The sequence below is a fragment of the Somniosus microcephalus genome, chromosome 2 (genome assembly GCF_052327205.1).
Source record: "Somniosus microcephalus isolate GS21.2 chromosome 2, FLI_Smic_1.0, whole genome shotgun sequence".
Taxonomy (NCBI): Eukaryota; Metazoa; Chordata; class Chondrichthyes; order Squaliformes; family Somniosidae; genus Somniosus; species Somniosus microcephalus.
Window position 1 is genome coordinate 104,924,033 of NC_140988.1, and position 26,866 is coordinate 104,950,898.

The 26,866-nt window shown below is 46.0% G+C and overlaps 1 protein-coding gene and 1 pseudogene across 1 annotated transcript; both read left to right on the plus strand.

Annotated features, from left to right (window-relative positions):
- The window catches only part of LOC147122849 (uncharacterized), a 35,967-nt pseudogene extending 34,791 nt beyond the window's left edge, over nucleotides 1-1,176 (plus strand).
- On the plus strand, nucleotides 1,097-24,445 carry LOC147122850 (toll-like receptor 2). Its single transcript, XM_086012029.1, has 2 exons — nucleotides 1,097-1,231; nucleotides 21,199-24,445. The coding sequence occupies exon 2, from the start codon at nucleotides 21,209-21,211 to the stop codon at nucleotides 23,624-23,626; it is 2,418 nt and encodes an 805-aa protein (XP_085868155.1). The 5' UTR covers nucleotides 1,097-1,231; nucleotides 21,199-21,208; the 3' UTR covers nucleotides 23,627-24,445.
- Nucleotides 24,446-26,866: the final 2,421 nt, after the last annotated feature.

A 26,866-nucleotide genomic window follows, 5' to 3' on the forward strand; every position in this document is an offset into this window, starting at 1 on the left:
GATTCGGGTAAATCCCTATGAGCAGATTGTCCCCTTTGCTGCTTCTGTTGCATCTCCATATCATGCTGCGGCCCAAGGGGGACTGCAACTAGAGCCCCCAGGACTGGGGGCAAGTGGTGTTCTCAGAGGCCTTCTTTTAAGAGCCAAAGCCTTGCAAACATCCAGCAGCACTCCCTGCACACTTTAACAACTTTTTAAATGTATTACACCAAGCCACTACTCCAATAAAATGTAAAGAAACCAGTACAAAAGCAAAAATCTAATTTTACCTGAAAGATGTATGTGTCTCTTTAAGAAGCGCTGGCAACGGCTCCGTCATATTGCTGCAAGCACGTTCTGCTGTGCATATTTTGGAGAGGGCATTAACAAGAGCAGCAATGTCCAAAATACCAGGTCATGCGTCTATTCACAGTTGCACGCCGATTGACATCACGATCTGGCTCATGTAAATATCTGAAGCAAGCGCAGGCAACAGCAGTGCTGCTGACCTGCCAAAAATGGCGGCCACTGCGCTCCATGCCAGAAGTGGGCGGAAGCAAGGTGGCCGCCATTTTTTCTTCTAAACCAATCTTAACGGCCATGCAAACAGTTCTAATTTCCCGGCCAATATCTCAATAAAATTTGGTGATTTTCTTTTCAGAACATTTTTATTTTGTCCCGTACAGTTCTGTTTTTACTTCGTAGCAGTGTATAGTCAAAAATTATCAATTTTATAATGTTCCATCAAACAGAATGCTGCATAATTTGAACGGCGAACATTTTCCAGTGCTCATAGTGCAAAACACAAATATTTCACAATTCCATCTGCTTGTAATTCCTCTGGATGATGATGACATTTTCATACTTCCTGGCAGTTTATTTCCAGTGCCAAGGTTAAGTCCTTACTGAAGTATATGTAGATTTGACAAGATTTTAGTGCTTCTGTTTCTCAAGGTTTTGGCGTTGGTAAGTGAGAAAATTTGGCTCCCGTCCATGTTCCATGTCCTGTTTATTTTTGTCTGAGTTTTTAAGATATGAAAGTCTGGACTGAATCTAATATTTTGCTAATCGCACTCCCAGAGATTTGATTGTTTGTAGTAAAAAGACTGCCTGCTTTTCTTTTTTCTTTTTGAATTGTAGGATTGTATAACTGGAGAATCAGACCTTGGAATTGTTCCACCAAGAACTGCTGCATGACACTTCCGTGAATAAGAACTCCTGTGAGTTACAATCGTCTGAACATTCACCGAAGGTAAAACATTTATTCTGAATGCTTTAGTCAGTTTAGTCTGGAAATATTTCAGGTAGTGTACTGTAAGAGTACTTTTGGCATGAAAAGTAAATATGTAAAAAGTAAAGGCTGCCCTGTCAAATGTGGAAAAACAGGAAGTCTGTGGGTGAGTGATAGAAAAATTTTAGTTCTGTTGTATAACAGCACAAGTCCACATGTGGTGGTATTTAAGTCTCTCAGCTTCAGAAACATACGGTAATTCAGTGCTGTCTACTGGGAGTGCGCAGAATAGAGATTAACCATCTGAAGTTTATGCCTAAATCGTCCACGGTACTGCTTTTATGTGTAATTTCCGTAATGAATAATTAGAAAAGTGTTTGTTTTCCTGGCTTTTCTTTAACCTCATTGCTAATCGCAGATGCTGACTTGTAAGTATGTTTTAAATTTGGAATTATTCAAACTGTTGCCAGGGATGAGGGATTACAATTATAAAGAAAGACTTGAGAAATTAAGGAGATTTTCACAGAAGCTGCAAAGGTTAAGGAATGACATGATAGAGGTCTTCAAGATTATGAAAGGTTCTGATATGGTAAATAGTGTTAGATTGTTACCACTGGTCAATGAGACAATAATGAGAGGCCACAAATTTAAGATGATTACAAAAAGAATTAATAGGGAGGTTAGAACATGTCTTTAGATAGAATTTCTGCCACATACCACTGTTGAAGCATTTTCCATAAGTACTTTTAAAAGGGAATTATTGGCTTGAAAAGGAAGAATATTAAAAGCTATGGGGATCGAGCAGGAGATGGGATTAGATTAGATGGCTCATGGAGAAAAACATTGACACAAGCCGATTTCTGTATCATTATTGCCTTGTTTATGTGGGAAAACGGGGCAATAGGCAAATTAAAATTAATAAAGAGGGAGTCCTGCCTACTGGCCATTCGAGGCCTGCCTGACTCCATTTTTGAGCAGGTCTTGAAATTAATGACCAGCACTCCCACCCAAAACAGGTGGGAGCCTTAATTAAATATTTAAATTGAGGTCATACACCTATTACATACATAGGATTACATAGGATATACGGCACAGAAACAGGCCATTCGGCCCAACCAGTCCATGCCGGCGTTTATGCTCCACTCGAGCCTTCTCTCGTCTTTCCTCATCTAACTCTGTCAGCATAACCCTCTATTCCCTTCTCCCTCATATGCTTGTCTAGACTCCCCTGAAATGCATCTATACTATTCTCTTCCACCACTCCCTGTGGTAGCGAATTCCACATTCTCACCACTCTTTGGGTAAAGAAGTTTCTTCTGAATTCCCTATTGGATTTTTTGGTGACTATCTTATATTGATGGCCTCTAGTTTTGCTCTTCCCCCACAAGTGGAAACATTCTCTCTCTATCCACTCTATCAAAACCTTTCATAATTTTAAAGACCTCTCTTAGGTCACCCCTCAGCCTTCTTTTTTTTAAGAGAAAAGAGAACTAGCCTGTTCAGCCTTTCCTGATAGGTATACCCTCGCATTTCTGGAATCATCCTTGTAAATCTTCTCTGCACCCACTCCAATGCCTCTATATCCTTTTTGTAATATGGTGACCAGAACTGTGCCCAGTACTCTAAGTGTGGTCTAACTAAGGTTCAATACAAGTTTAGCATAACTTCCCTACTTTTCAATTCTATCCCTCTAGAAATAAACCCTGGTGCTTGGTTTGCTTTTTATAATGGCCTTGCTAACCTGTGTCGCAACTTTTAGTGATTTGTGTATTTGTACTCCTAGATCCCTTTGTTCCTCTACACCACCTAGACTCGCACCCTCCAAGTGATAAGTGACCTCCCTATTCTTCCTACCAAAATGTAATACCTCACATTTATCTGTGTTGAACTTCATTTGCCAATTATATGCCCATTCTGCAAGTTTATTAATGTCCTCCTGTAACTATGGACGTACAATCCCTCTACACCTCCACCCGCCACCAGGATAGCCTGAGGGCGCTCCGCTTCTTCCTTGAACAGAGGCCCAACCAGTTCCCATCCACCACCACCCTCTTCCGCCTGGCTGAGCTTGTTCTCACATTGAACAACTTCTCCTTTGACTCCACTCATTTCCTCCAAATCAAAGGTGTTGCTATGGGTACCCGCATGGGTCGCAGCTATGCCTGCCTTTTCGTGGGATATGTGGAACACTCTCTGTTCCAGTCCTACTCGGGTCCCCTCCCACACCTCTTTTTCTGGTACATTGATGACTGTATCGGTGCCGTTTCCTGCTTTTGCCCTGAATTAGACAATTTCATTCACTTTGCTTCCAATTTCCACCCTTCCCTCACCTTCACATGGTCCATCTCCGACTCTTCCCTTCCCTTCCTTGACTTCTCCGTCTCCATCTCTGGGGATAGGTTATTGACTAACATTCACTACGAGCCCACTGACTCCCACAGCTACCTGAACTACACTTCCTTCCACCTCCATTCTCCCAGTTTCTCCGTCTCCGCCGCATCTGCTCTGACGATGCCACCTTCCATACTGGTGCTTCCGACATTTCTTCCTTTTTCCTCAACTGGGGATTCCCCTCCTGTGGTTGACACGGCCCTCGACCGTGTACATTCTATCTCCCACACTTCTGACCTCACCCCTCCCCTCCCTCCCGGAACCACGATAGGGTTCCCCTTGTCCTCACCTTTCACCCCACCAGCCTCCACATTCAATGGATCATCCTCCGCCATTTCCGCCATCTCCAGCATGATCCCACCACCAAACGCATCTTCCCCTCGCTTCCCCTTTCATCATTCCATAGGGACCTCTCCCTCTGCGACACCCTAGTCCACTCCTCTATCACCCCCAGCACCCCTTCCCCTTCGCCCGGCACCTTCCCGTGCAAGAGCAGGAGATGCAACACATGCCTTTATACCTCCCCCCCTTCCCACTGTCCAGGGCCCCAAACACCCCTTCCAGGTGAAACAGCGATTTACTTGTACTTCTTGCAATTTAGTATACTGTATTCGCTGCTCACGATGTGGTCTCCTCTACATTGGGGAGACCAAACGTAGATTGGGTGACCGCTTTGCGGAACACCTCCGTTCAGTCCGTAAGGGGGACCCCGAGCTTCCGGTCGCCTGTCACTTTAATTCACCGCTCCATTCCCACTCGGACCTCACCGTCCTCGGCCTCTTGCATTGTTCCATGGAAGCTCAGTATAAGCTTGAGGAACAGCACCTCATCTTTTGTAGGCACTTTACAGCCCTCTGGACTCAACATAGATTTCAACAATTTCAGATCATAACCTCGGCCCCTATCATATATATATTTTTTATCCACACTTTTGTTTGTGCTTTTTTTTTCTTCCCTCCCACATGGCAGCTGTCTTTCATTCTGCCAGCGCAATTCACACCTCATCTAGAGCCATCCTTTGTTTCTTAACCTGTCCCATTACCATCTCCTCTTGCCTTGAATATCTCTTAATGCCTCTTTACTTCTCCTGCCTTCCATCCTATCTCAGACCTTCCCTTTTGTTCTTTCATCCCCTCCCCCCATTTCCCAGCCCCTAAACTTGCTTTAAACTCTGTTCCGTTTCCTGCTTTTTTCCAATTCTGACAAAAGGTCTTCAACCTGAAACGTTAACTCTGTTTCTCTCTCCATGGATGCTGCCTGACCTGTTGAGTGTTTCCAGCGTTTTCTGCTGTTATTGCGCCTGTAACTTGTTGTAGTCCTCCTCAGTATTGAATATCCCCCCCAATTTGGTGTCATCCGCAAATTTAGAAATTGTGTTTTTGATTCCTAATTCTAAGGGGGCTAAATTTGTTTGATTTGTGCCTCCCATTAGCACCCTAAGAGGCCGCTAACGGGGTGCAAATCAACTGACGTCATCGCCATGTGCAGGCCCCCGCTCACGCCGCGGCTGTAATATTGGGCGGCGCCCCCCAACTTACCACTGGACGCTGTGTCCGCCGGGGTCAGGAGGCCTACCTGCTGCTTGGGCGGCGCTAGTTAAAGGGGAGGTGACGGGCGGCGATTTTTGTTGCTGGCTGCCTGCTAGCTCCTGCCCCCGTTGCTGTCCCTGGCCCCGAGAAGCCCCCCAGCGGGCTGCCGGCTGCTCTCTGTGAGCCCGGCACTCCTCTTGACTGCCGGGCTCGTTTGCTGGCACTCCCGATCCCTGGTGGCCCAGCTGGGTGCTGGGACGCGCTGCTCCAGGCTCCTCCCCTTTAATAAGGGGAGGAAGGCCTGCAGTACCGCGGCGCGATATTGGTTCGCAGCGCCCCAAGAGGGATGCGGGGTGCTTCCAGTATCGCCCCTCCTCCCTCTCAGGGCGCTACCTGGGAAAATCGGAGGCGGGGGTGCTAACTTTTTCTTGGTGCTAAAATTAGCGCCCCGGCAAAGGTAGCGCCCCAAAGGGGGTGCTACCCAATTTTTACCCCTAATTCTTTAATGTAAATTGTGTACAGCAGTGGTCCCAGCACTGATCCTTGTGGAACACCACTACCCACCTTCTGCCACTGTGAATTGCTACCCTTTACTCCCACTCTCTGCTTTCTGTCCTGAAGCCAGCCAGCGATCCATTCTGCTACTTGTCCCCTGACTCTGCATTCACTGACCTTGTTCATCAGTCTATTATGGGGTACCTTGTCGAAGGCCTTTTGAAACTCCAGATAAATTGTAGGAACCCGATATGATCTTTGTGTACCAATGGGTGACGCGTGCCCCGCACATACCCTGCCCATTGGTCTCTGGCATGGGCCGCCCTAACCAGCCAGACTGCTCCAAAAATGGCCACAGTTTTGTTTCTATAATTTCTGTGGGGTCAGGAGAGCAGAACCCCACTCGCAACACCTCTCCCCTTCGGTCCTTATGGTCAGCCGGCTTGGCGTAGGTATGGGGTGATTTCTGTTTGGCATTCGTTCCTTGCCGGCTGTATGCTAATGAAGGCCAATCACCTGAGGTTGGGGGGTCTTGCTGCTGTGATCGGGCTGGCAGCGCGATTACCGCAACAAGTAAAAATCAGCCCCACAGCCTTGATGGCCCCGATATTAACCCGGAGACAGGATCTGAGTGGGGAGGGGTTGGTGATAGTGGGCGACCAACGTACAACATCACGAGACTGGTAGGAATGACCGATTTCAACGGGAATGACTGATTATCATTTTACGTCCGGGTTTCGCATCCCTACTGCATGTGGGCAGGTGTGATTTCTCCTCGACTATTTAAAGGCCCAGTTCAGAGATGAAATGGAGGAGGAGGTTTGGAGCAGGAAAGATTATGGAGTGAAAGGCGAATATTGGGATGGCTGGAAGGAGAGCAAAGGCTGCACCCAGGCTCACTGAGTCAGCCCTGGATGTTCTGATGGGAAAAAAGAAACTTGCTGCCAGCACAAAGAAAGCGCAGCTGGAGGTGGCCCAGGAGGTGAGCAGCAGGAGCACCACAATGAGGTCGTGTATGCAATTCCGCAAATGCTTCAAAGACATAACCTGGCCAGGAAAGGTGAGCAAAGTTCGAGACGCACCTACACCCTGCAGTGCACCTGCTCTCACTCTGTCTTGTCAATCGTGCTTCATTCACATCACTCCTCACACCAACTTCATGATCATCAGCACCTAACGTTCCGTTTCAATGCACATCCTCTCATCCTCACTCCCCGCACATCCTCGCCTCCCAATTACACCATCCATCACTGCCACTCACACTAATCCTGATGTAATCTGATAATACCTCAGTCAGCTCCCATGGCACCATCAACACATTCCTCAAATGCATCTGTCTGATTGCCACCCTCACCGAATGCACTACATCCATCAGATGCACACATGCCTCAGAGTCACTCATAGGTCTGTCGTGCCACCTTTGCAGAAGAAAAAAGCACAGAATTCCAGGGAGAGGGCAAGGACCAGATGCAAACCCCACCCCCCCAACCCCCCACCACCCACCCCTCTCCCCAAATCGATGAACTTTACTCGGCATAGGAGGAGGCTCTGGAAATAAACGGCATATCAGCCTCCCTATACATCGGAGGTGGTGAGATTGGTTATGCAGTGAAGCAGGATGACAGCATTAATCTCTCAGGCCCACATTTTCTACAAGAGAAAGTCATCATGAATTGACTTCAGCACTTTACCAAATATGATCACTTTAATCATGTGTATTTCAGCATTTGTAAAGTTCCATGTCTAAACCTTATATGTCTGTTCTCTCCTCCAGGGCCATCACGCAAAGAAAACAAGCCCCTGCCCAGAGATGGTGAGGACTCCTCAGAGGAGCTCATCCCTACTGAGGGCGCACTGTCACAGGACACATGTGTTGCAGGCACCAGCGCAGATACGAGTACATCGGTAGGGCCTGCTAGACAGTTAGATGGGATGTCACCTGATGGTTGGCACGGCACAAGTGAGCATGAGTAGAGAGTGGTGGCAGGGACAGCTGTGGAGAGTCTGTGTCAGAGGACGCAGTCCTCTCCAAGCTCTACTCAGCTGGACTGAGATGCTGAACCCTGCGGTCCATCAATGGAAAGGAGATTGCTAGAGGTTCAGCAGCAAGCGTGCGAGGCACTGGCAGTCCTACCAGGAACACTTCCCACAGTGGCACAGAGGACGGAGGAGTCCAGCTCAGACATTTGAGTCGTGATGTTGCAGGGCTCTTCAACCATACAATCTTCCATTGAGAATCTGGCCTCCTCTATGGATGTTGTATCAGGGCGCACAAATGAGTCCCTGCAAGCCCAGCCGGTGGCCTTTCAAACTCTGAATGCCAACATGTCTACCGGCTACCACACGCTGGCAGATAGATTTCAAGGCGTCACTAATTTTGAAGCTGCTCTACCGCAGAGAGGCAGGACTGAGGCGCCACTGCCCCAGGGCAGGGAAGATGGGGATAACAGAGAGGCAAGTGTGCACTCTTTACAGAGCAAAAGCACATCTCTTCCGTTGCCGCACACCCCACACCCCCCAACCAATACCTGAGATGCTGCCTTCTCTCCCACTGACCCAGTCTGCCTCTGCACAGTTTTAGGTGGAGCAGTCATTGGCAGAGCCCTCACCAGCTCCAATACCCAGAGGTCGTCGGCTGTGAGCACCTCAAAAGACAGAGCAAGGATCAGAGCAGCCTGCCAGTACCTCTGCTGAAACCGCAATGGTAGAACCATATAGATTTGTCAGAGATGGGAAAAGAAATGCTTTATAATTCACCAAGGGTACGCACATGGATGTATTTTTATATTTGTTATTGAGATTTAGTTGTTGAATCACATTAAATTTATAAATTTGCACCAATTTCCCGGGTAATTGACTGACACCAGTTGGTGGATGTGGAACCAATGGATGGATGGTTATAGGACTGCATGTGTAATTGGGGGGTGGGGAGGAAAGTGGGGGTTTGTGGAGGCAGTAATGTTATAGTGACCTTAGTCCATTGTGAGTGACGAGTGACTAACTGAACCTATTATGTCCGTGTATAATTGAGACACGGACGGCAGGAGTTGGTTATAACAGGTCTTTACTGAATGGAGACAACCTGGAACTACTATGCAACTGTTACTACACAGGCTTATATACAGGGGTGGTCACTACTGGTACTGCAGTATACAGGGGCTGCAGAATATAGTTCCTTCCGCAAAGTTTATACACTACAATTCCTCCCCTTTTAGCTAAACAGTACATAACATTCGATTAACAATGAAATAACATATTTACAATTACAGTTGCTAGATACATTAGTTGAAGTTAAGCAATTATAAGTTCAGTCTTTGAGGAGGCTTCCTGATTCTGTCTGGGTAACGCCTCTTTGGGGTATCAGGTTCTTCTGGCAAAGTTGATTCGGGATCAATGTCGTTGTTTGGTTCGTCTGCTTCCAATATCACCGATTCTGAGGTAGATGCAATTGGTACTTCGGTTTCATCGCCAGGTGTATCAGATCGTGGTGTGGAGTTGACGTTTCCCAGTGACTCTAGAATCTGGTCAGCATGGCGTCTTACAATGCTCTCTCCAACGTCCACGGTATACATTAGAGGTCCTTGCTGTGTACAGATTGTTCCTGGCTGCCATTTCTCTGCGGTAGTCCCGGGCCAAAACTGGTTGACCTATCTTAAAACTCCTGGTCGGCCTTTCATTCATATTCTGAAACTGCCTGTTCTCCACATCTCTTCTGATGTTTGGCTTAACCAAATCCAAGCGGCATCGTAGTCTTCGATTGAAGAACATCATGGCTGGAGTTTGGTTGGTAACCGCATGTGTCGCATTCCGGTAGGCAAACAAGAAGTTATCCACCTTGTGTTGTAGGGGTATATCTTCATTACACATTGCCTTGATAGCCTTCTTGAATGTTTGAACGAACCTCTCGGCCAATCCATTAGTGGCTGGATGATATGGGGCGGATGTGTAATGCTTAACACCATTGTTCTTTAAGAACCTCCGGAACTCTTCAGGCAGAAGCTGTGGTCCATTGTCGGAGCAAATCTGTTCAGGCAGCCCATTCCTGGCGAATATGGTTCGTAAGACTGTGATAGTTTTTTCTGTGGTGGTTGAGGACATTTTTATTACCTCTGGCCACTTTGAATGTGCATCCACCGCAAATAAAAGCATCGAGTCCATAAATGGACCAGTAAAATCAATGTGCACTCTTTGCCGTGGAGATGAGGGCCACTCCCATGGATGTAGAGGGGCTTGTGGTGGGGCGTTTTGGACCTTCTGGCATCCTGTACAGCTCTTGGTCATCTCTTCGATTTCTCTATCGATTCCCGGCCACCACACAAACGCTCTGGCTAAGTTCTTCATTTTTACCCCTCCCAGATGACCCTCATGAAGCTCATTGAGCACTCTATCCTTCAATTTGGGTGGAATTACTACTCTGGATCCACACATCAAGGTTCCTCTGCACACTGACAGCTGTTCTCTTCTCGGCGAGAATGCTGGCAGCAGTGGTTCGCCATGTGCTGGCCATCCCTTCACCGTTAAATCATAGACCCAGGAGAGTGTCGGGTCATTTCGTGTTTCCTTTTCTATGTTTGCATTCGTCACAGGGAGACATTCGACTATGGTCGAGTGGAATATCTCCACTGGATCCACTGCAAGTTCTTCTTCCACCGTCGGCAACGGTAGGCGTGACATTCCATCAGCATTCCCATGCTGTTTAGTTCCTTTGTACTCGATGTCATATTGGTGTGCCCCTAGGAAAAGGGACCACCTCTGTAGCCGTTGTGCTGTCATTATCGGTACGCCCTTCTGAGGGTTGAAAATGGAGACAAGAGGTTGATGATCAGTAAGTAGAGTAAATTTCTGACCGTGCAGGTAGTGATTGAACTTCTTCACCCCCCACACCAGGCTGAGGGCCTCTCTGTCAATCTGGGCGTAGTTACACACGGCTGAAGTTAACAAGCGTGACGCAAAAGCTATCGGCCTCTCTGAACCATCAAGGAATTTATGTGACAGTACCGCCCCAATGCCGTAGGGAGACGCATCACACGCCAGTCTTATCGGTAGTGATGGGTTGTAGTGAGCCAATACTTCTCTTGAAGTGATTAGGTCCTTACTCTTCTGAAAGGCCTGCTTACATTCATCGCTCCATTTCCATGCTACTCCCGTTTGTAGTAGGGCGTTCAGTGGGTGCAGAATTGTGAACAAATTCGGCAAAAACTTATGGTAGTAATTCACCAATCCGAGGAATGACCTCAGTTGCGACACATTTTCAGGCGCTGGAGCCTTAACTACCGCTTCAATTTTGTCAGGGGACTTATGTAACCCCTCTTCATCAATCACGTGGCCACAATACGATATCTGTTTCTTAAAAAACTCGCACTTGGGGTGATTGGCTCGTAGCCCATGTTCACGTAGTCTAGTGAGCACCTGCTCTAGGTTGGCAAGGTGTTCACTGTCATCTTCACCTGTCACTAGGATGTCGTCCAAGTAACACTGAGTCCCCGGAATCCCTTGCAGGACTTGTTCCATCGCTCTTTGCCATATCGCCGGAGCTGATGCTACTCCGAATACCAGTCGATTATACTGGTAAAGACCTTTGTGAGTGTTTATCGTGAGATACTTCCTAGAGGATTCTTCAACCTCCATCTGCAAATATGCTTGTGCTAGGTCAAATTTTGTAAAACGCTTCCCTCCAGATAGTGAGGTGAAGATATCTTCTATCCTTGGAAGAGGATATTGTACTGTGTGAAGAACTGGGTTCACCATCACCTTGAAGTCCCCACAGATGCGAACCTTCCTTGGCTCCTCAGACTTATTGTTTAATGTTTTCTTCATGACAGGAACGATGGGTGTCGCCCACTCGCTCCAGTCTACCTTAGATAACATGCCTGCATTCTCCAGATTCTCCAGCTCTGCCTCGACGGCTGGGCGAATTGCATATGGTACCGGTCTTGCTTTGAAAAACTTGGGAATTGCATTCTCTTCTATTTTTATCAAGGCAGTTACGCCTTTAAGAGTTCCCAGTTCTTGTTGAAATACCTCTTTGGCGTTAGCTAAGATTGTTGACAATCGTCCAGGAGTGACGTCGTCATCCTTTTTACCAGCCACCGTCAGTGCCTGAATGGAGTGCCAGTCTAAACTTATCTTTCTGATCCATTCACGTCCCAATAACGGTGGTCCACCATCTTGCAGTATGTAGAGATACAATTTCTGTATTTCCTTGCCGTTGTATTCGACAGGCACCCTTATTTTTCCTCTGGGGTATACTTTTTGCCCCGTATACGTCTTCAAGACAATGGATGTCTCTTTCAAGGATATGTGTGAGAATAGCCGCTCGTAGTCTCGTCGATTCATGACGGTTAGAGCTGATCCTGTATCCAATTCCATTTTGACTTGGGACCCTGCTATCGTGAGGGTGACCCAAATGGTTCGGTGATCCTCTTTTGCGATTACGTTGTGAAGTTTGAGACAGCTTAGTCTTTTGTTCCCGGATTCACTATCGCTCATCTGGTCTTCGGAACTACTGTCCGTCATCTTTTGTACTTTCCTGTACGGTTCCTTCGTAGCCTTTTTGTTGTCATTGGTCTTCTTCCCAGACCTGCAAACTCGTGCAATGTGTCCCATCTTTCCGCATTGCCTGCATATTTTGTCCTTGGACCAGCAGTCCTTCTGGTCATGGGTTGTTCTGCTGCAGCGATAACATTTTGCAAATCCCCGTGTGATTTCGTGGGTGCCGTATTCCTGTGTGTTTTGCTGTATTTCCGCAGCTCCCCTTGCTGCTGCTTCATACGATACTGCCACGCTGAAAGCCTTATCTAGTGTCAGCTCTTTCTCTGAGAGTAACCTCTTCTGGGTTCCTTCACTCAGGAGTCCACAGACAAATTTGTCCCGTAGGGTATCTGCCAGTCCTGCTCCGAACTGGCAGTGCTTTGATAGCTTGCATAGTTCCGTAAGGTAATCAGCATTGCTCTCACCTTTATGCTGATTTCTCCTGTGGAATTTAAATCTTTCTGCTATCAGCAGCGGTGTAGGATTTAGGTGTTCCTGTAGGATAGCAACAATTTGTTAAAACTCTTCGCCTTCGGTTTGGCTGGAGTAATCAGGTCCCGCAATAGGCCATACGTTCTTACGCCCATTAAGTTTAGCAGTACCGATGCCTTTTTCTCATCAGCTACTTCGTTTGCCTCGCAATATACCTCGACTCTTTCCACATACGTGGTCCAGTCTTCTATTGCATTATCGAAGGCAGTGATATTGCCAGTCTTCGGCATCTTGGAAATCTAAGATGGCGCCTCCCGCGCTTTGCCTTCTTCCCCAATTTAACAAAATGGCGCCTCCCGCGCTTTGCCTTCTTCCCCGCTGGATTAAGATGGCGCCTCCCGCGCTTTCTGTCTTCTCCGCTGTTGCTAGCGCTGTTGCTGGCGTTTTATGCCTTGATGGTGACGCCCTATGGTCTTCGCGCACTTCCCCCCGCGCTGCTGCTAACGCCGCTCTCCGCGGTTCCCGTGGCAAACTGCAGCTCCTCGCGGCTTTCTGCGCGTTTAATTTTGATTATTTCCCCGTCGTCGGAACAACCCTGCGGGACACTTGCCTCCCTCTTCTCGGGTCTGTACGCTGCCCGGCTTCGTAGCACCGGCCGCGCCGTGTGTGCTCCACCCTCTCTCTCTCTCCTCTTCCCGACAATGCTGCTCGGCCCCGTTGCAAAGCCACCCGCTCGAGCTCTAGACCGCCGCAGCCCAGGAAGGATCAGTGTACTACCTGCCACCAGCCCAATTAGCTGAAGCACCATCGACAGGATAACCAAGCCCCGCTCTCGACAGCCTCTCCTGCAAATCTTCAACTCCGCTGACTCAGAGGCGGATGCCCACGGTCGAAGCCTGTTTCTTCTGTTTCTTTCTTCCTTCTGGCCTCGACCTCTGATAACTTCGCTTCAGGGATGGATCCCCATGAGGTGGTGCAGACTGTAGGTAAGTTCATATCTGCTCGTCGCCAGTATTATGTCCGTGTATAATTGAGACACGGACGGCAGGAGTTGGTTATAACAGGTCTTTACTGAATGGAGACAACCTGGAACTACTATGCAAATGTTACTACACAGGCTTATATACAGGGGTGGTCACTACTGGTACTGCAGTATACAGGGGCTGCAGAATATAGTTCCTTCTGCAAAGTACATACACTACAGAACCTTTGAGTTATTAGGGCATCCTTGGCATCTCGAGCAGCAATGTGATCGGCTGGTCTTAGTTGGGTGTCCCATCTTCCTCCTCACCATTGTAATCCCCATCATATGAGGATCCCTGAGCGGTCGGAGTCGGGTCACTCGATTTTTACATTTTTGTTACTGTTTAATATGTTATAAATTTTATTTTTATAGGGATATAATGGGATGGGGTGAGGAAGCCGACCTTGCCTTGTGGACACATTGGACACATGTCAGGTGCAAAAAGTTTAATTGTGTGGGTAGGTTATGTGTTTCCAGGAAGCTAAGCTAACCTTCTCTGGGTTTCCCACATTACTAAATATATTTTTGATAGAATTACACTGATACTTTCTGTGTGGAATCCAGGGGATTATAGTGACATGGATGTTGCTGGTGTCATTTTGGATTTATGGACAGCAGCACTTTGATTAGTGAATTGGAGCTCATGGCGCAGACCCTGAGCTAAAAATTGGATAGCCCCCGCAAATAGGTGCAGGGATCGGGTTGCGCGATTAACCTGTGCTTGTTCAATGTAATGCAGGCAGCATGCAAACTTTAATGATAGTGGCGTGCAGCCCAGTGCTAAATGCGCTGCCGACTGGCTGAGTGCTCAGCAGGGGGCTCAAGTTCGTGTGAGGCTAGCACCAATTAAAGCTGGCCTGCAGTTCTTAAAGCTAGCCTTCTCCTTTTAAAGGGGAGGTGCATTCCGGCTGCAGCAGGTACTGGAAGTTGTTGTAGAGGAGTGTGTGACCTACAGGAAGAGTGAAGATGGTGCAACATGGCGGAGAGAGGGCTCCAGATGCAGCATTTGAAGCCCCGGTGCAGGAGGTGGACAGGAGGAGAGATGTCCTGTATCCACAGTGGGCCAGGAGGCACACCAGACAGATGCTGAGAAGGGAATGGGAGCAGATAGCCATCACTATCAACGGAAGCAATGCAGCCATAAAGACCTGGATTCAGTGCAGGAAGAAGCTTAATGACCTCACACAAGTGACCAAGGTCAGTAAATTCATCTTCAAATGCCATATCCCACAAAATGCACCACTAGCCTCACACCCCCCCATTACTCAACTACCAACAATCTCTATCAATAACAACTCATACCTCAATTCATATGCTCCATCTCACCCTCATACACTTACCACTGCTACAAGCCTCACACCCACATCTCACAGCTTGCACGCACTGCCAGCTGTTCAACCATGACAGTCTCATCAACCAAACATATTGAATCATCTGACTGCGTTCACTGGTACCGCAGTCAGATGATTTGATCATGGACAGCTCAGGTAGAAAGGGGCTGCCGGAGTTGCCTCCTCCCTTCTGCTTCCTCCTCTTCCACTTCTTCCTCCTCCTCTTCCACTTCCTCCTTCTCCTCTTCCGCTTCCTCCTCCTGCTCTTCCGCTTCCTCCTCCTGCTCTTCCTCCTCCTGGTCTTCCTCCTGCCTTCTGGTTGTGATACGTCTCCAAATTGATATACTAATTCACCCGCAAAGCAACGTGTGTGCAGTCAATGGCACTCTGAAACATAGAAACACAGAAACATAGAAGATAGGAGCAGGAGTAGGCCATTCGGCCCTTCGAGCCTGCTCCGCCATTCAATGAGATCATGGCTGACCATCCAAACTCAGTACCCTGTCCCTGCCTTCTCCCCATATCCCTTGATCCCTTTAGCCTCAAGAAATATATCTAACTCTTTCTTGAATATATTTAATGAACTGGCCTCCACCGCCCTCTGTGGTAGAGAATTCCACAGGTTCACCACTCTCTGGGTGAAGAAATTCCTCCTCATTTCAGTCCTAAATGGCTTACCCCTTATCCTTAGACTATGACCCCTGGTTCTGGACTCCCCGGCCATCAGAAACATCCTTCCTGCATCTAGTCTGTCCAGACCTGACAGAATTTTATAGGTTTCGATGAGATCCCCTCTCAATCTTCTAAACTCCAGTGAGTATAAGCCCAATCGACACAATCTCTCCTCATACGTCATTCCTGCCATCCCAGGTATCAGCCTGGTGAATCTTCGCTGCACTCCTTCCATGGCAAGAACGTCCTTCCTCAGGTAAGGTGACCAAAACTGCACACAATACTCAAGGTGCGGTCTCACCAAGGCCCTGTACAACTGTAGCAAGACATCCTTGTTCCTGTACTTGAACCCTCTCGCTACGAAGGCCAACATACCATTTGCCTTCTTAACCGCCTGCTGCACCTGCATACTTACCTTCAGCGACTGGTGCACAAGGACACCCAGGTCTCTTTGCACTTCCCCTTCTCCCAATCTATTGCCATTCAAATAATAATCTGCCTTCCTGTTTTTGCCACCAAAATGGATAACCTCACATTTATCCACATTATAGCACATTTGCCATGTTTCTGCCCAATCACCCAACCTGTCCAAATCGTACTGGAGTTTCACGACATCCTCCTCACAGCAGACCCTCCCACCCAGCTTTGTGTCATCTGCAAATTTGGAGATATTACATCCAATTCCCTCGTCCAGATCATTAATATATATTGTGGACAGCTGGGGTCCTAGGACTGATCCTTGCGGTACCCCACTAGTCACTGCCTGCCACTCAGAAAACGACCCGTTTATTCCAACTCTTTGCTTTCTGTCCGCCAACCAGTTCTCTATCCAAGTCAATACCTTGCCCCCAATCCCATGTGCCTTAATTTTGCACGCTAATCTCTTATGTGGGACCTTATCGAAAGCCTTCTGAAAGTCCAAATACACCACATCCACTGGTTCTCCCTTATCTATTTTACCAGTTATATCCTCAAAAAATTCCAGTAGATTCATCAAGCATGATTTACCTTTTGACTTTGTCCAATCCTGTCACTGCTTTCCAAGTGCTCTGCTATTACATCTTTTATAATAGACTCTAGCATTTTCCCCACTACCGATGTCAGGCTTACCAGTCTATAATTCCCCGCTTTTTCTCTACCACCTTTTTTGAATAGTGGGGTAACATTAGCTACCCTCCAATCCATGGGTATCGTTCCAGAGTCTATCGAGTTCTGGAAGATGACCAGCAATGCATCTACTATCTCTAGGGCCACTTCCTTAACTACCCTGGGATGTAGACCATCAGGCCCTGGGGATTTATCAGCCTTCAGTCCCATCAATTTTCCTAACACCATTTCCCTACAAATACTGATTTCTTTCAGTTCCTCCCTTTCATCAGACCCTATGTTCCCCGGCATCTCTGGGAGGTTATTTGTGTCCTCCTTTGTGAAGACAGAACCAAAGTATGTATTTAGTTGGACTGCCATTTCCTTGTTTCCCATTATAAATTCCCCTGATTCTGACTGTAAGGGACCTACGCTTGACTTCACCAATCTTTTTCTCTTCACATATCTATAAAAGCTTTTACAGTCATACAGTCAGTTTTTATGTTCCCTGCTAGCTTACTCTCATATTCTATTTTCCTTTTCTTAATTAATCCCTTTGTCCTCCTTTGTTGACTCCTAAACTGCACCCAATTCTCAGGATTATTGCTTTTTCTAGCCAATTTATATGTCCTCTCCTTGGATCTTATGCTATCCCTAATTTCCCTTGTTAGCCACGGTTGAGTCACCTTTTTTGTTTTATTTTTATGCCAAACTGGGATGAACAAATTCTGTAGCTCATCCATTCGGTCTTTGAATGTTTGCCATTGCCTATCCACCGTCAACCCTTTGAGTGCCATTCCCCAATCAATCCTACCCAACTCGCTCCTCAGACCATCATAGTTTCCGTTATTTAAATTGAGGACCCTTGTCTCTGAGTCAACTACTTCATTCTCCATCTTAATGAAGAATTCGATCATATTATGATCGCTCCGACCCAAGGGGCCTCGTACAACAAGATTGCTAATTAATCCTTTCTCGTTACATAATACCCAGTCTAAGATGGCCTGATCTCTGGTTGGTTCCTCGACATATTGGTCCAGGAAACCATCCCGTAAACACTCCAGGAATTCCTCCTCCACAGTATTGTTATTAATTTGGTTGGCCCAATCTATAAGTAGATTAAAGTCACCCATGATGACTTCTGTGCCCTTATTGCACGCTTCTTTAATTTCCCTTTTGATGCCATCCCCAACCTCCGCCTTACTGTTTGGAGGTCTATATACCACTCCCACTAATGTTTTTTTCCCCTTAGTATTTCTCAATTCTACCCATACAGATTCCACATCATCAGAGCTAATATCCTTCATTACAATTGTATTAATCCCTTCTTTAACCAGTAATGCTACCCCACCTCCCTTTCCTTTTTGCCTTTCCTGAATATCAAATACCCTTGGATGTTGAGTTCCCAGTCTTGGCCATCCTTGAGCCACGTTTCCGTAATCCCAGCCAAATCATATTCGTTTACCTCTATTTGCGCAGCCAATTCATCCACCTTATGGCAAATGCTCCTCGCATTAAGACACAAAGCCTTCAGGCTTGTTTTTTTAACACTCTTAGACCTATTAGAATTATTATTTACTGTGGCCACGTTTGATTTAAACCGTTGATTTCTCTGACTGCCACTTTTGTTTTTCTCCTTCCTATCTTTTGCTTTTATCCCTGTTTTCCTTTCCTCTGTCTCCCTGCTCAGGTTCCCAACCCCCTGCCATTTTAGTTTAAACCCCCCCGAACAGTGCTAGCAAACCTCCTCGCAAGGATATTTGTCCCGCTCTGGTTCAGGTGCAACCCGTCCGACTTGTACAAGTCCCACCTTCCCCAGAAGCAGGCCCAGTGATCCAGGAAACGAAAGCCCTCCCTCCTGCACCAACTCTTTAGCCACGCATTCATCTGCTCTATCCTCCTATTCCTATACTCACTAGCACGTGGCACCAGGAGTAATCCAGAGATTACAACCTTTGAGGTCCTACTCTTTAATCTCCTACCTAGCTCCCTAAATTCTTGCTGCAGGACCTCATCCCTCTTCCTACCTATGTCATTGGTCCCAATGTGAACCACGACCTCTGCCTGTTCACCCTCCCCCTTCAGAATGCCCTGCAGCTGTTCAGTGACATCCTTGACCCTGGCACCAGGGAGGCAACAAACCATCCTGGAGTCACGTCTACGGCCACAGAAACGCCTATCTGTTCCCCTTACGATAGAATCCCCTACCACTATTGCTCTCCCACTCTTATTCCTCCCTTCCTGAGCAGCAGAGGCACCCCTGGTGCCAGGAAGTTGGCTGCTGCTGCCTTCCCCTGATGAGTCATCCCCCTCAACAATATCCAAATTGGTATACCTGTTTGAAAGGGGGATGGCCACAGGGGACCCCTGCACTACCTGCCTGCACCTAGTACTCTGCCTGTTGGTCACCTGTTCCCTTTCTTCCTGTCCAACCTCTACCTGTGGTGTGTCCAACTCCCTAAACGCGCTATTCACGATGTCCCAAGCATCGCGAACGCTCCAGTATGCATCCAATCGCAGCTCCAGTGCCGCAATGCGGTCTGTCAGTAGCTGCAGCTGGGTGCACTTCCTGCACACGTAGTTGTCAGTGACACAGGAAGTGTCCCTGAGTTCCCACATATCGCAGGTGGAGCATGTCATGGGGCCGGGCTGTCCTGGCATGATTTACCCTTTAATTAATTGAATTTAAATTAAATCAATCAATCAATCCCACTAATTACACTACAGTTAAATAGTTTACCAACAGTCCCCGCTACACCAGAGAGACCTTAGAAACTATAAACCAGGGTTAAAGTTTAAAAAAGAGAGAAATACTCACCAACCAATCACTTACCTGCTTCCTGCTGACGTCACACTTTGATTACTTTTTACATCTGTCCCCTGCTGCTGAATTGGTACTCCTTGCTGAATCCGCCGATTTTAACTGCCGCCGCGCTTGATGCTGCTCTCTCCCAGGTCCAGCCGCTGTGGTCGGGCCTTGTTCGCTGCCGCTGGTTTTATACCTCGCCGCGCTCGATGCTGCTCTCCCCCAGGTCCAGCCGCTGTGGTCGGGCCTCGTTCGCTGCCGCCAGTTTTATACCTCGCCGCGCTTGATGCTGCTCTCCCCCAGGTCCATGGGGAAGCCTGCTATCCTGGTGAAGCCATGTGCTCATTCCACCTGCTTCTCTCTGGCAAGAGAGAAAGAAATGTATTCAGCTCTCCTTGCATACAGAGCCTCGCTCACCTCCCTTATACAGGAGTGGACAGCGAACTGGGAGATGTTACAAATGTTGTCTGCTCCAGCCTGGAAGGAACCCGACGCGAAGAAGTTCAAGGCCACGGTCACCTTTACAGGCACTAGCAATGCTGTCCTTGCCCTGCTTTGAGGCTGCAGGTCTGCCTGTAGCAGGTGGCAGATTTCAGTGAGCACCTCCTTAGTAAAACAGAGACGTCGCATGCACTGTTCCTCACTGAGGTTGAGGTAGGAGAATTGCTCCCTGAAGACCCTGAGTGGATATGGCCGCCTGCTGAGAGCCCTCCTCCCCCTTTGTTTTCTAGCAGCTTGTCCTGCTCTGTGTCGCCTCTGCTCATTCCCCCTGTCATGCTCCAGGCCAAGGGGAGACAAACTACTGCACCCGTGTCTGGGAGCAACTAGTCTGCGCAGACCCCTTTCAGGTCAGTAGCAAGTCCTTGAGCACAATCTGCCTACTCTGCATACTTACAGCACACGCTCCCAGCGCTGATGCTAGCGCCCTCACCAAATGGCATCTGGCACAGCCCGCATCAGAAGTGTGCGCGCGCTGCTCGGACACCATTTTCGAGCCAATTTGACACCATAACGCCCAAACGTGCAACCAAAATTTTAGCTCCCTGTGTTAGCTTCATGACTTGCTTTGGTGAATTCAACATTGCTTGTAGGAGGCATCTGCATTGGGAAGAGTGGATAAATGAAAAACCGATCAGGCAATCACTTAGCAGCATGCCTTTATTAAAATCAATTTTGTTCATTTACCACACTCCAAACAGATATGGTGGCTGAAGAAACAGCTCCCTTCATTGCAGGAAATTTGAATGATTTGATTTAACTACAGACAGGCTCGCTGCCTTGAAATGGTGTGCTGACTCCCTTCAAACTTGCCCCACTTCCTGCTGTAGAAGGTGCTGGGCCTCCTCTTAGCAATGTCCAACTGTGGCAAAACTGAACCCACAAATTCAGCAGCGTGGAATCAGGCATTGCACATGAGAGCTCCAAAATACCTAACAACTTTTTAGTTATCTACTATATCTTGCTCACCCTCAGATGGCATGTCACACCTTGACTAGAATCTTAAGGTCACTGGAAGGACAATAAAAGAGAAGAGACACCATGTAAGTGGTGTTATCTATGTATGAAAGTTATAACAGCGTCCTGCAGAGTTTAACGAAAAACTCTAGCGATTCCATCGAGATATATTTGTAAGGAAGCAGAAGACTAGAAATGTTGCATTGTACTAATTCTGGTATTACTTTTTATTTCAGACACCTCTGAATGACAATAATGAGAGCTCCCTTTCTGTGGATCCTGCTTGTCGAGTGTATTTTCATACATACAACCTTCTCAGAAGAGGACATTCCACACAATGCTTGTCAAAAATGCAACTCCGACAACTTCTGCAATTGCTCTTCGGTGAAGTTAGAGCATATTCCACATGTGTTGGAAAATGTATTCAGGTTTGACCTGTCCCACAACACCATCTCGCAGATTAAGGTCACTGATTTCAGAACATATGTGAAGCTCAAAAGACTTCTATTGCAATCAAATCGAATCCAGTCTATTGCTGATCAGGCCTTCCAGCTCAACACAAACCTAGACTACCTTGACTTGTCTGATAATCTTTTAACCCAACTCTCACCAAATTGGTTTAAACATCTTTCCAAATTACAATACCTCAAGATTTTAGGGAACAGTTACAAGAATCTGGGATCAGGGAGAATTTTCTCAAATCTGACAAGACTCAGATGGTTAGAATTTGGCAATCCTTCCCTGTCTCTTCTAAAGGAAGATGACTTTGTAGGAATTACACATCTGGATGAGTTTGTTTTAACAGCAAAGAATTTAGATTTGTATCAGAAAGGAAGTTTCAGTTCTTTCAGAAATATAAGTCACGTTGTCTTGAGTTTGAATTACACATTTCTGAAAAAACCAGGCCAAGCTCAGCAGATTCTTATAGATTTGTCAGGATCCACCACCCACTTAGAGCTGAGAGACTTAACATTTCCTGACAAAACTGACAGTCGGATTTTTTCAGTACCAAGCAATTCATTGCTGAGGAAATTCACCTTCAGAAATACTTTTCTTACTGACAATACTGTATTTACTTTAATAAATTGTATAAAAAATACAAAATTATCTGAACTAGTAGTGAAGGACTGTGTGCTTTCAGGAACTGGGAAATGGCCCAAGGTAGACAAAATAAAAATCAACTTACTTCATTCATTAACGTTAAATAATATATCTATTAAAAACTTTTATAGATTCTATGATCTTTCAAGTATTAGTTCTCTACTTGAACCCATTAAAACAGCGACATTTACAAAACTAAATATGTTTCTGATGCCCTGCACTGTATCCAGAGAGTTAAAAAGTTTGGAGTATCTTGATTTAACACACAATTTGCTCAGTGACATAATTATGCGAGAAATGGTTTGTCCAGGAGCTTGGCCTTCTCTGCGTTATCTTATTCTGAGAAAGAATACTTTGAGATCCCTCGGTACAACAAGCCCAAAATTATCTACACTTTCTACGCTTACCCATTTAGATTTGAGCCAGAATAGCTTCAGTGACACTAGGACTTCATGTAAATGGTCTGAAAATCTACAATTTCTAAACCTTTCGAGCTGTGATATAAAAAGTATATCACAATGTGTCCCTCCAAATGTTGAGGTATTGGATTTAAGTAACAATGACCTCAGCAGTTTTGCTGTTAATCTGCCTTCTCTCAAAGAACTAAATGTGTCCAATAACAAGTTTAAAAGTTTACCGGGTGATAGTTATTTACCAAAGATGGAAGTTCTGAAAATCAGCAGCAATAAACTCATCTCACTCACAGGTGAAGAAATCATGGCGTTTAAGAAGCTCAAATCTTTGGAGGCTGGAAAAAATAACTACATTTGTTCATGTGAATTCCTGCTTTACATGAACCATCACATAACAGTGCAACTGTTGGACCGACCAGAAAACTATGTATGTGATTCACCTCTAACTCTCAGGGGAATGTTGGTGCAAAATACTAAGCGCTCTTTCTTTGACTGTCACATGACATTGTCTGTTGCCTTACTGTCTGTTGGCATGTCTTTGGCAGTAGCCATTGTTGGGATAATGTGCTACAAATATCATGGGATCTGGTATATCCAAATGACCTGGGCATGGCTGCAGGCAAAGAGGAAACCAAAGAAAGTGAGGAATACTGATATTTGTTATGATGCATTTGTTTCTTACAGTGAGATGGACTCCGAGTGGGTGGAAAGTTTCTTGGTAAGAGAGTTAGAAAGTGTTCATCCACCACTGACACTCTGCCTTCATAAGCGTGATTTCATCCCAGGGAAGTGGATAATTGACAACATCATTGAGTCCATTGAAAAAAGCAGGAAAACCCTATTTGTTTTGTCTCAACATTTTGTCCAAAGTGAGTGGTGCAAGTACGAGCTTGACTATACTCATTTCCGCCTATTTGATGAGAACAATGATACAGCCATACTTGTTCTGCTGGAGACGATCCCAAAGGAGACCATTCCTCAGAGATTCTGCAAGCTTAGGAAACTGATGAATACAAAAACCTATTTGGTATGGCCTCAGGATGAAGTGGAACAGCAGAACTTCTGGATTTCTTTAAAAGTAGCATTAAATGGAGAAATGAACTTAACTGATGCCCATGAAAATCCTCAGGACCTGTCCAAAACTGATTAATATACTTGCAATTACCAAATTAGGGCATCAAAAATAGAGAGAATACTGCTTTAGAATGGGGTGACTTATACAGCAAAAAGAATAATTGGAAAGCAGTTGATGGTGCAAATCCCATTTACCAGTAAGTGGATCTTCTTTTTGTTTTACTGGATGCAGAACAAAAAGGAAGTAAAATGCAAAAAGAACAATGCTGAACATAGAACACATATTTTCATATATATTTCTCACAGAAGGTATATTTGATTTTTTTGCATGTTTTATCAAAAATCTGCTCCGCTCCATAAGATCCTAAGGGGGAAAAATTCGGTGGCGCCTCCTTTGGGGCACTAACTTAGCCGGGGTGCTACTTTTAGCACCCCAAAAAGGTTAGTGCCTCTGCACTGTAAATTCAGTGGTAGCTCCCCAAGCAGGAGGCGGAGCATTACTGGAAGTGCTCCCCCTCCTTCCTGGGGCACTACAAGGGAATATCGTGGCACTACGAGCATTTGCAGCCATATCAACTAGTTGGGTGCCTCAGTTGGCCGAATGGAGATTAATGACATAATTATCATTTAAGGGCATTATACAAACCATTGACACAAGGTTATAACATAGTCAACTTCTGCTCTTTTGATGCCAATGATATGCCCTTCTTGTGAATTAGTCATCCACAGAAAAGAAACTTCCTCTTTCAGTACTGTAGTGACATGCTAGTAGCTTCTTGCCTGTTGTTTATATAAATCTAACTCACATTAACATTTTCAGATCAATAGCTGGTTACTGTTTGGCGTGGGTGTGTTGAAAGTTTAACATTAAGCCATTAAATCTTTATTAACAGAATGCATTGAGGAAATTCTTTGTATTTGGATTATAAGTTCTGTCCTCTGTAAATACTCTTATGTATAATATTTGCAAAATGCAACAATGATATTTAATAATAAAAGAAATGAACATGGTTTTGAACAAAGATGACTGAGAGGGATCTTATAGAAGTATACGAAATTTAAAATGGTAATATAAGGCAAACCATGACAGAAGAACACGTGGAATTGGTGTAACCTGGTGAAAGAGCAGTTTATGATAGATGCCAGGTGGTACGATTTCATGCAAAGAAGGATTAAAAGTTCGGGTGGTCTTTCAGGTAGGGTAATGGAGGTTAAAAAAACAGGCTAATTCAAGACGCAGGTAAAGTGATGGGGATGTCAATTTTTAAATCTATTTTCTCAACTAACGGGAACGGTAGCATAGTGGTTATGTTAGGCCTGGACTAATGTTCCGGAGATGTGAGTTCAAATCGCACCATGGCAGCTGGGAAGTTAAATTCAGTTAATTAAATAAATCTGGATTAAAAAGTTAGTATCAGTAATGGTGACCATGAAACTATCGGATTATTTTAAAAACCCATCTGGTTCACTAATGTCCTTAGGGAAGGAAATTTGCTGTCCTTACCCGGTCTTGCCTCTATGTAACTCCAGACCCACAGCAATGTGGTTGACTCTTAACTGCCCTCTGAAATGGCCTAGCAAACCACTCATTTGTACTAAACCACTACGAGAAACAATAAGAATAAAACCGGACGGACCACCCGGCATCAACCTCTGCACCGGCTATGGACATGGCAACGGCACACCCAGCCCAGTCGATCCTGCAAAGTCCTCCTCAACAACATCTGGGGACTTGTGCCAAAATTGGGAGAGCTGTCCCACAGGCTAATCAAGCAACAACAACTAGCCATACTCAGAATCATACCGTTCAGCCAATGTCCCAAACTCCTCCATCATCATCCCTGGGTATGTCCTGTCCCACTGGCACAATGGTATACAGTCGGGAAGGAATGGCCCTGGGAATACTGAACATTGACTCCAGACCCCATGAAGTCTCATGGCTTCAGGTCAAACATGGGCAAGGAAACCTCCTGGTGATTACCACCTACCCCCCTCCCTCCGCTGATGGATCAGTACTCCTCCATGTTGAACACCACTTGGAAGAAGCACTGAGAGTAGCAATGGCACAGAATGTACTCTGGGGGACATCAATGTCCATCTCTAAGAGTGGCTTGGTAGCACCACTACTGACCGAACTGGCCCAGTCCTGCAACAGGTGGTGAGAGAACCAACACGAGGGAAAAACCTACTTGACCTCATCCTCACCAATCTACCTGTCACAGATGCATCTGTCCATGACAGCATTGGTAGCAGTGACCACCGCACAGTCATTGTGGAGACGAAGTCCCGTCTTCACACTGAAGACACACTCCATCGTGTTGTGTGGCACTACCACAGTGCTAAATGGGATAGATTCAGAACAGATCTAGCAGCTCAAAACTGGGTATCCATGAGGCGCTGTGGGCCATCAGCAGCAGCAGAATTGTATTCCACCACAATCTGTAACCTCATGGCCCACATACCCCTCACAATTCACAATTCACAATTCAAATCGCTTTATTGGCATGATAAGTTACATCTTATGTTGCCAAAGCATCAAAATACATTTATGGTTTAGCACATAAACGCAGTTCTATTCATACAGTGTATAAACAGGTATATCCCTGAGTGTATAAATATACATTCACATTGTTTATATCACTCTACCATTACCATCAAGCCAGGAGACCAACCCTGGTTCAATAAGGAGTGTAGAAGAGCATGCCAGGAGCAACACCAGGCGTACCTAAAAATGCCCTGCCAACCTGGGGAAGTTGCAACATGGGACTACATGCATGCTATACACAAAGCTAAGCGATCCCAGTCTGGCAACTATGTCCTTCAGGACTCGGCCAGCTCGGTCAGTAGTGGTGCTACCGAGCCACTCTTGGTGATGGACATTGAAGTCCCCCACTCAGAATACATTCTGTGCCCTTGCTACCCTCAGTGCTTCTTCCAAGTGGTGTTCAACATGGAGGAGTACTGATTCATCAGGTACGGTAGCATAGTAGTTATGTCACTTGGCTAGTGTTAAGTCTGTGTGTTGTAGTGATAATTACTACACAGACTACAAGAGTAAATTCAACAGGTCTTTACTGGTTGGAGGTAGGGACTATACTGAATACAATATTACTACACAGTGCTTATATACCGGTGTGGTCACCACCGGTATTACGTATACAGCAGCCAGAGAAAGTAGTACATCTCTTAAGGTGGAACAGGCTTAAGTTCTCTTAAGGTGGAACAGGTTACATACGCCAGAATCCTCCCTTTTTAGCTTAACAGTCATATCCCCATTTAACATAACATAATAACATATATACATATATAACTTCAG

What these genes read in the sequence shown, in the direction of transcription:
- LOC147122850 (XM_086012029.1), top strand. Translation starts at nt 21,209, where the DNA reads ATGACAATAATGAGAGCTCCCTTTCTGTGGATCCTGCTTGTCGAGTGT.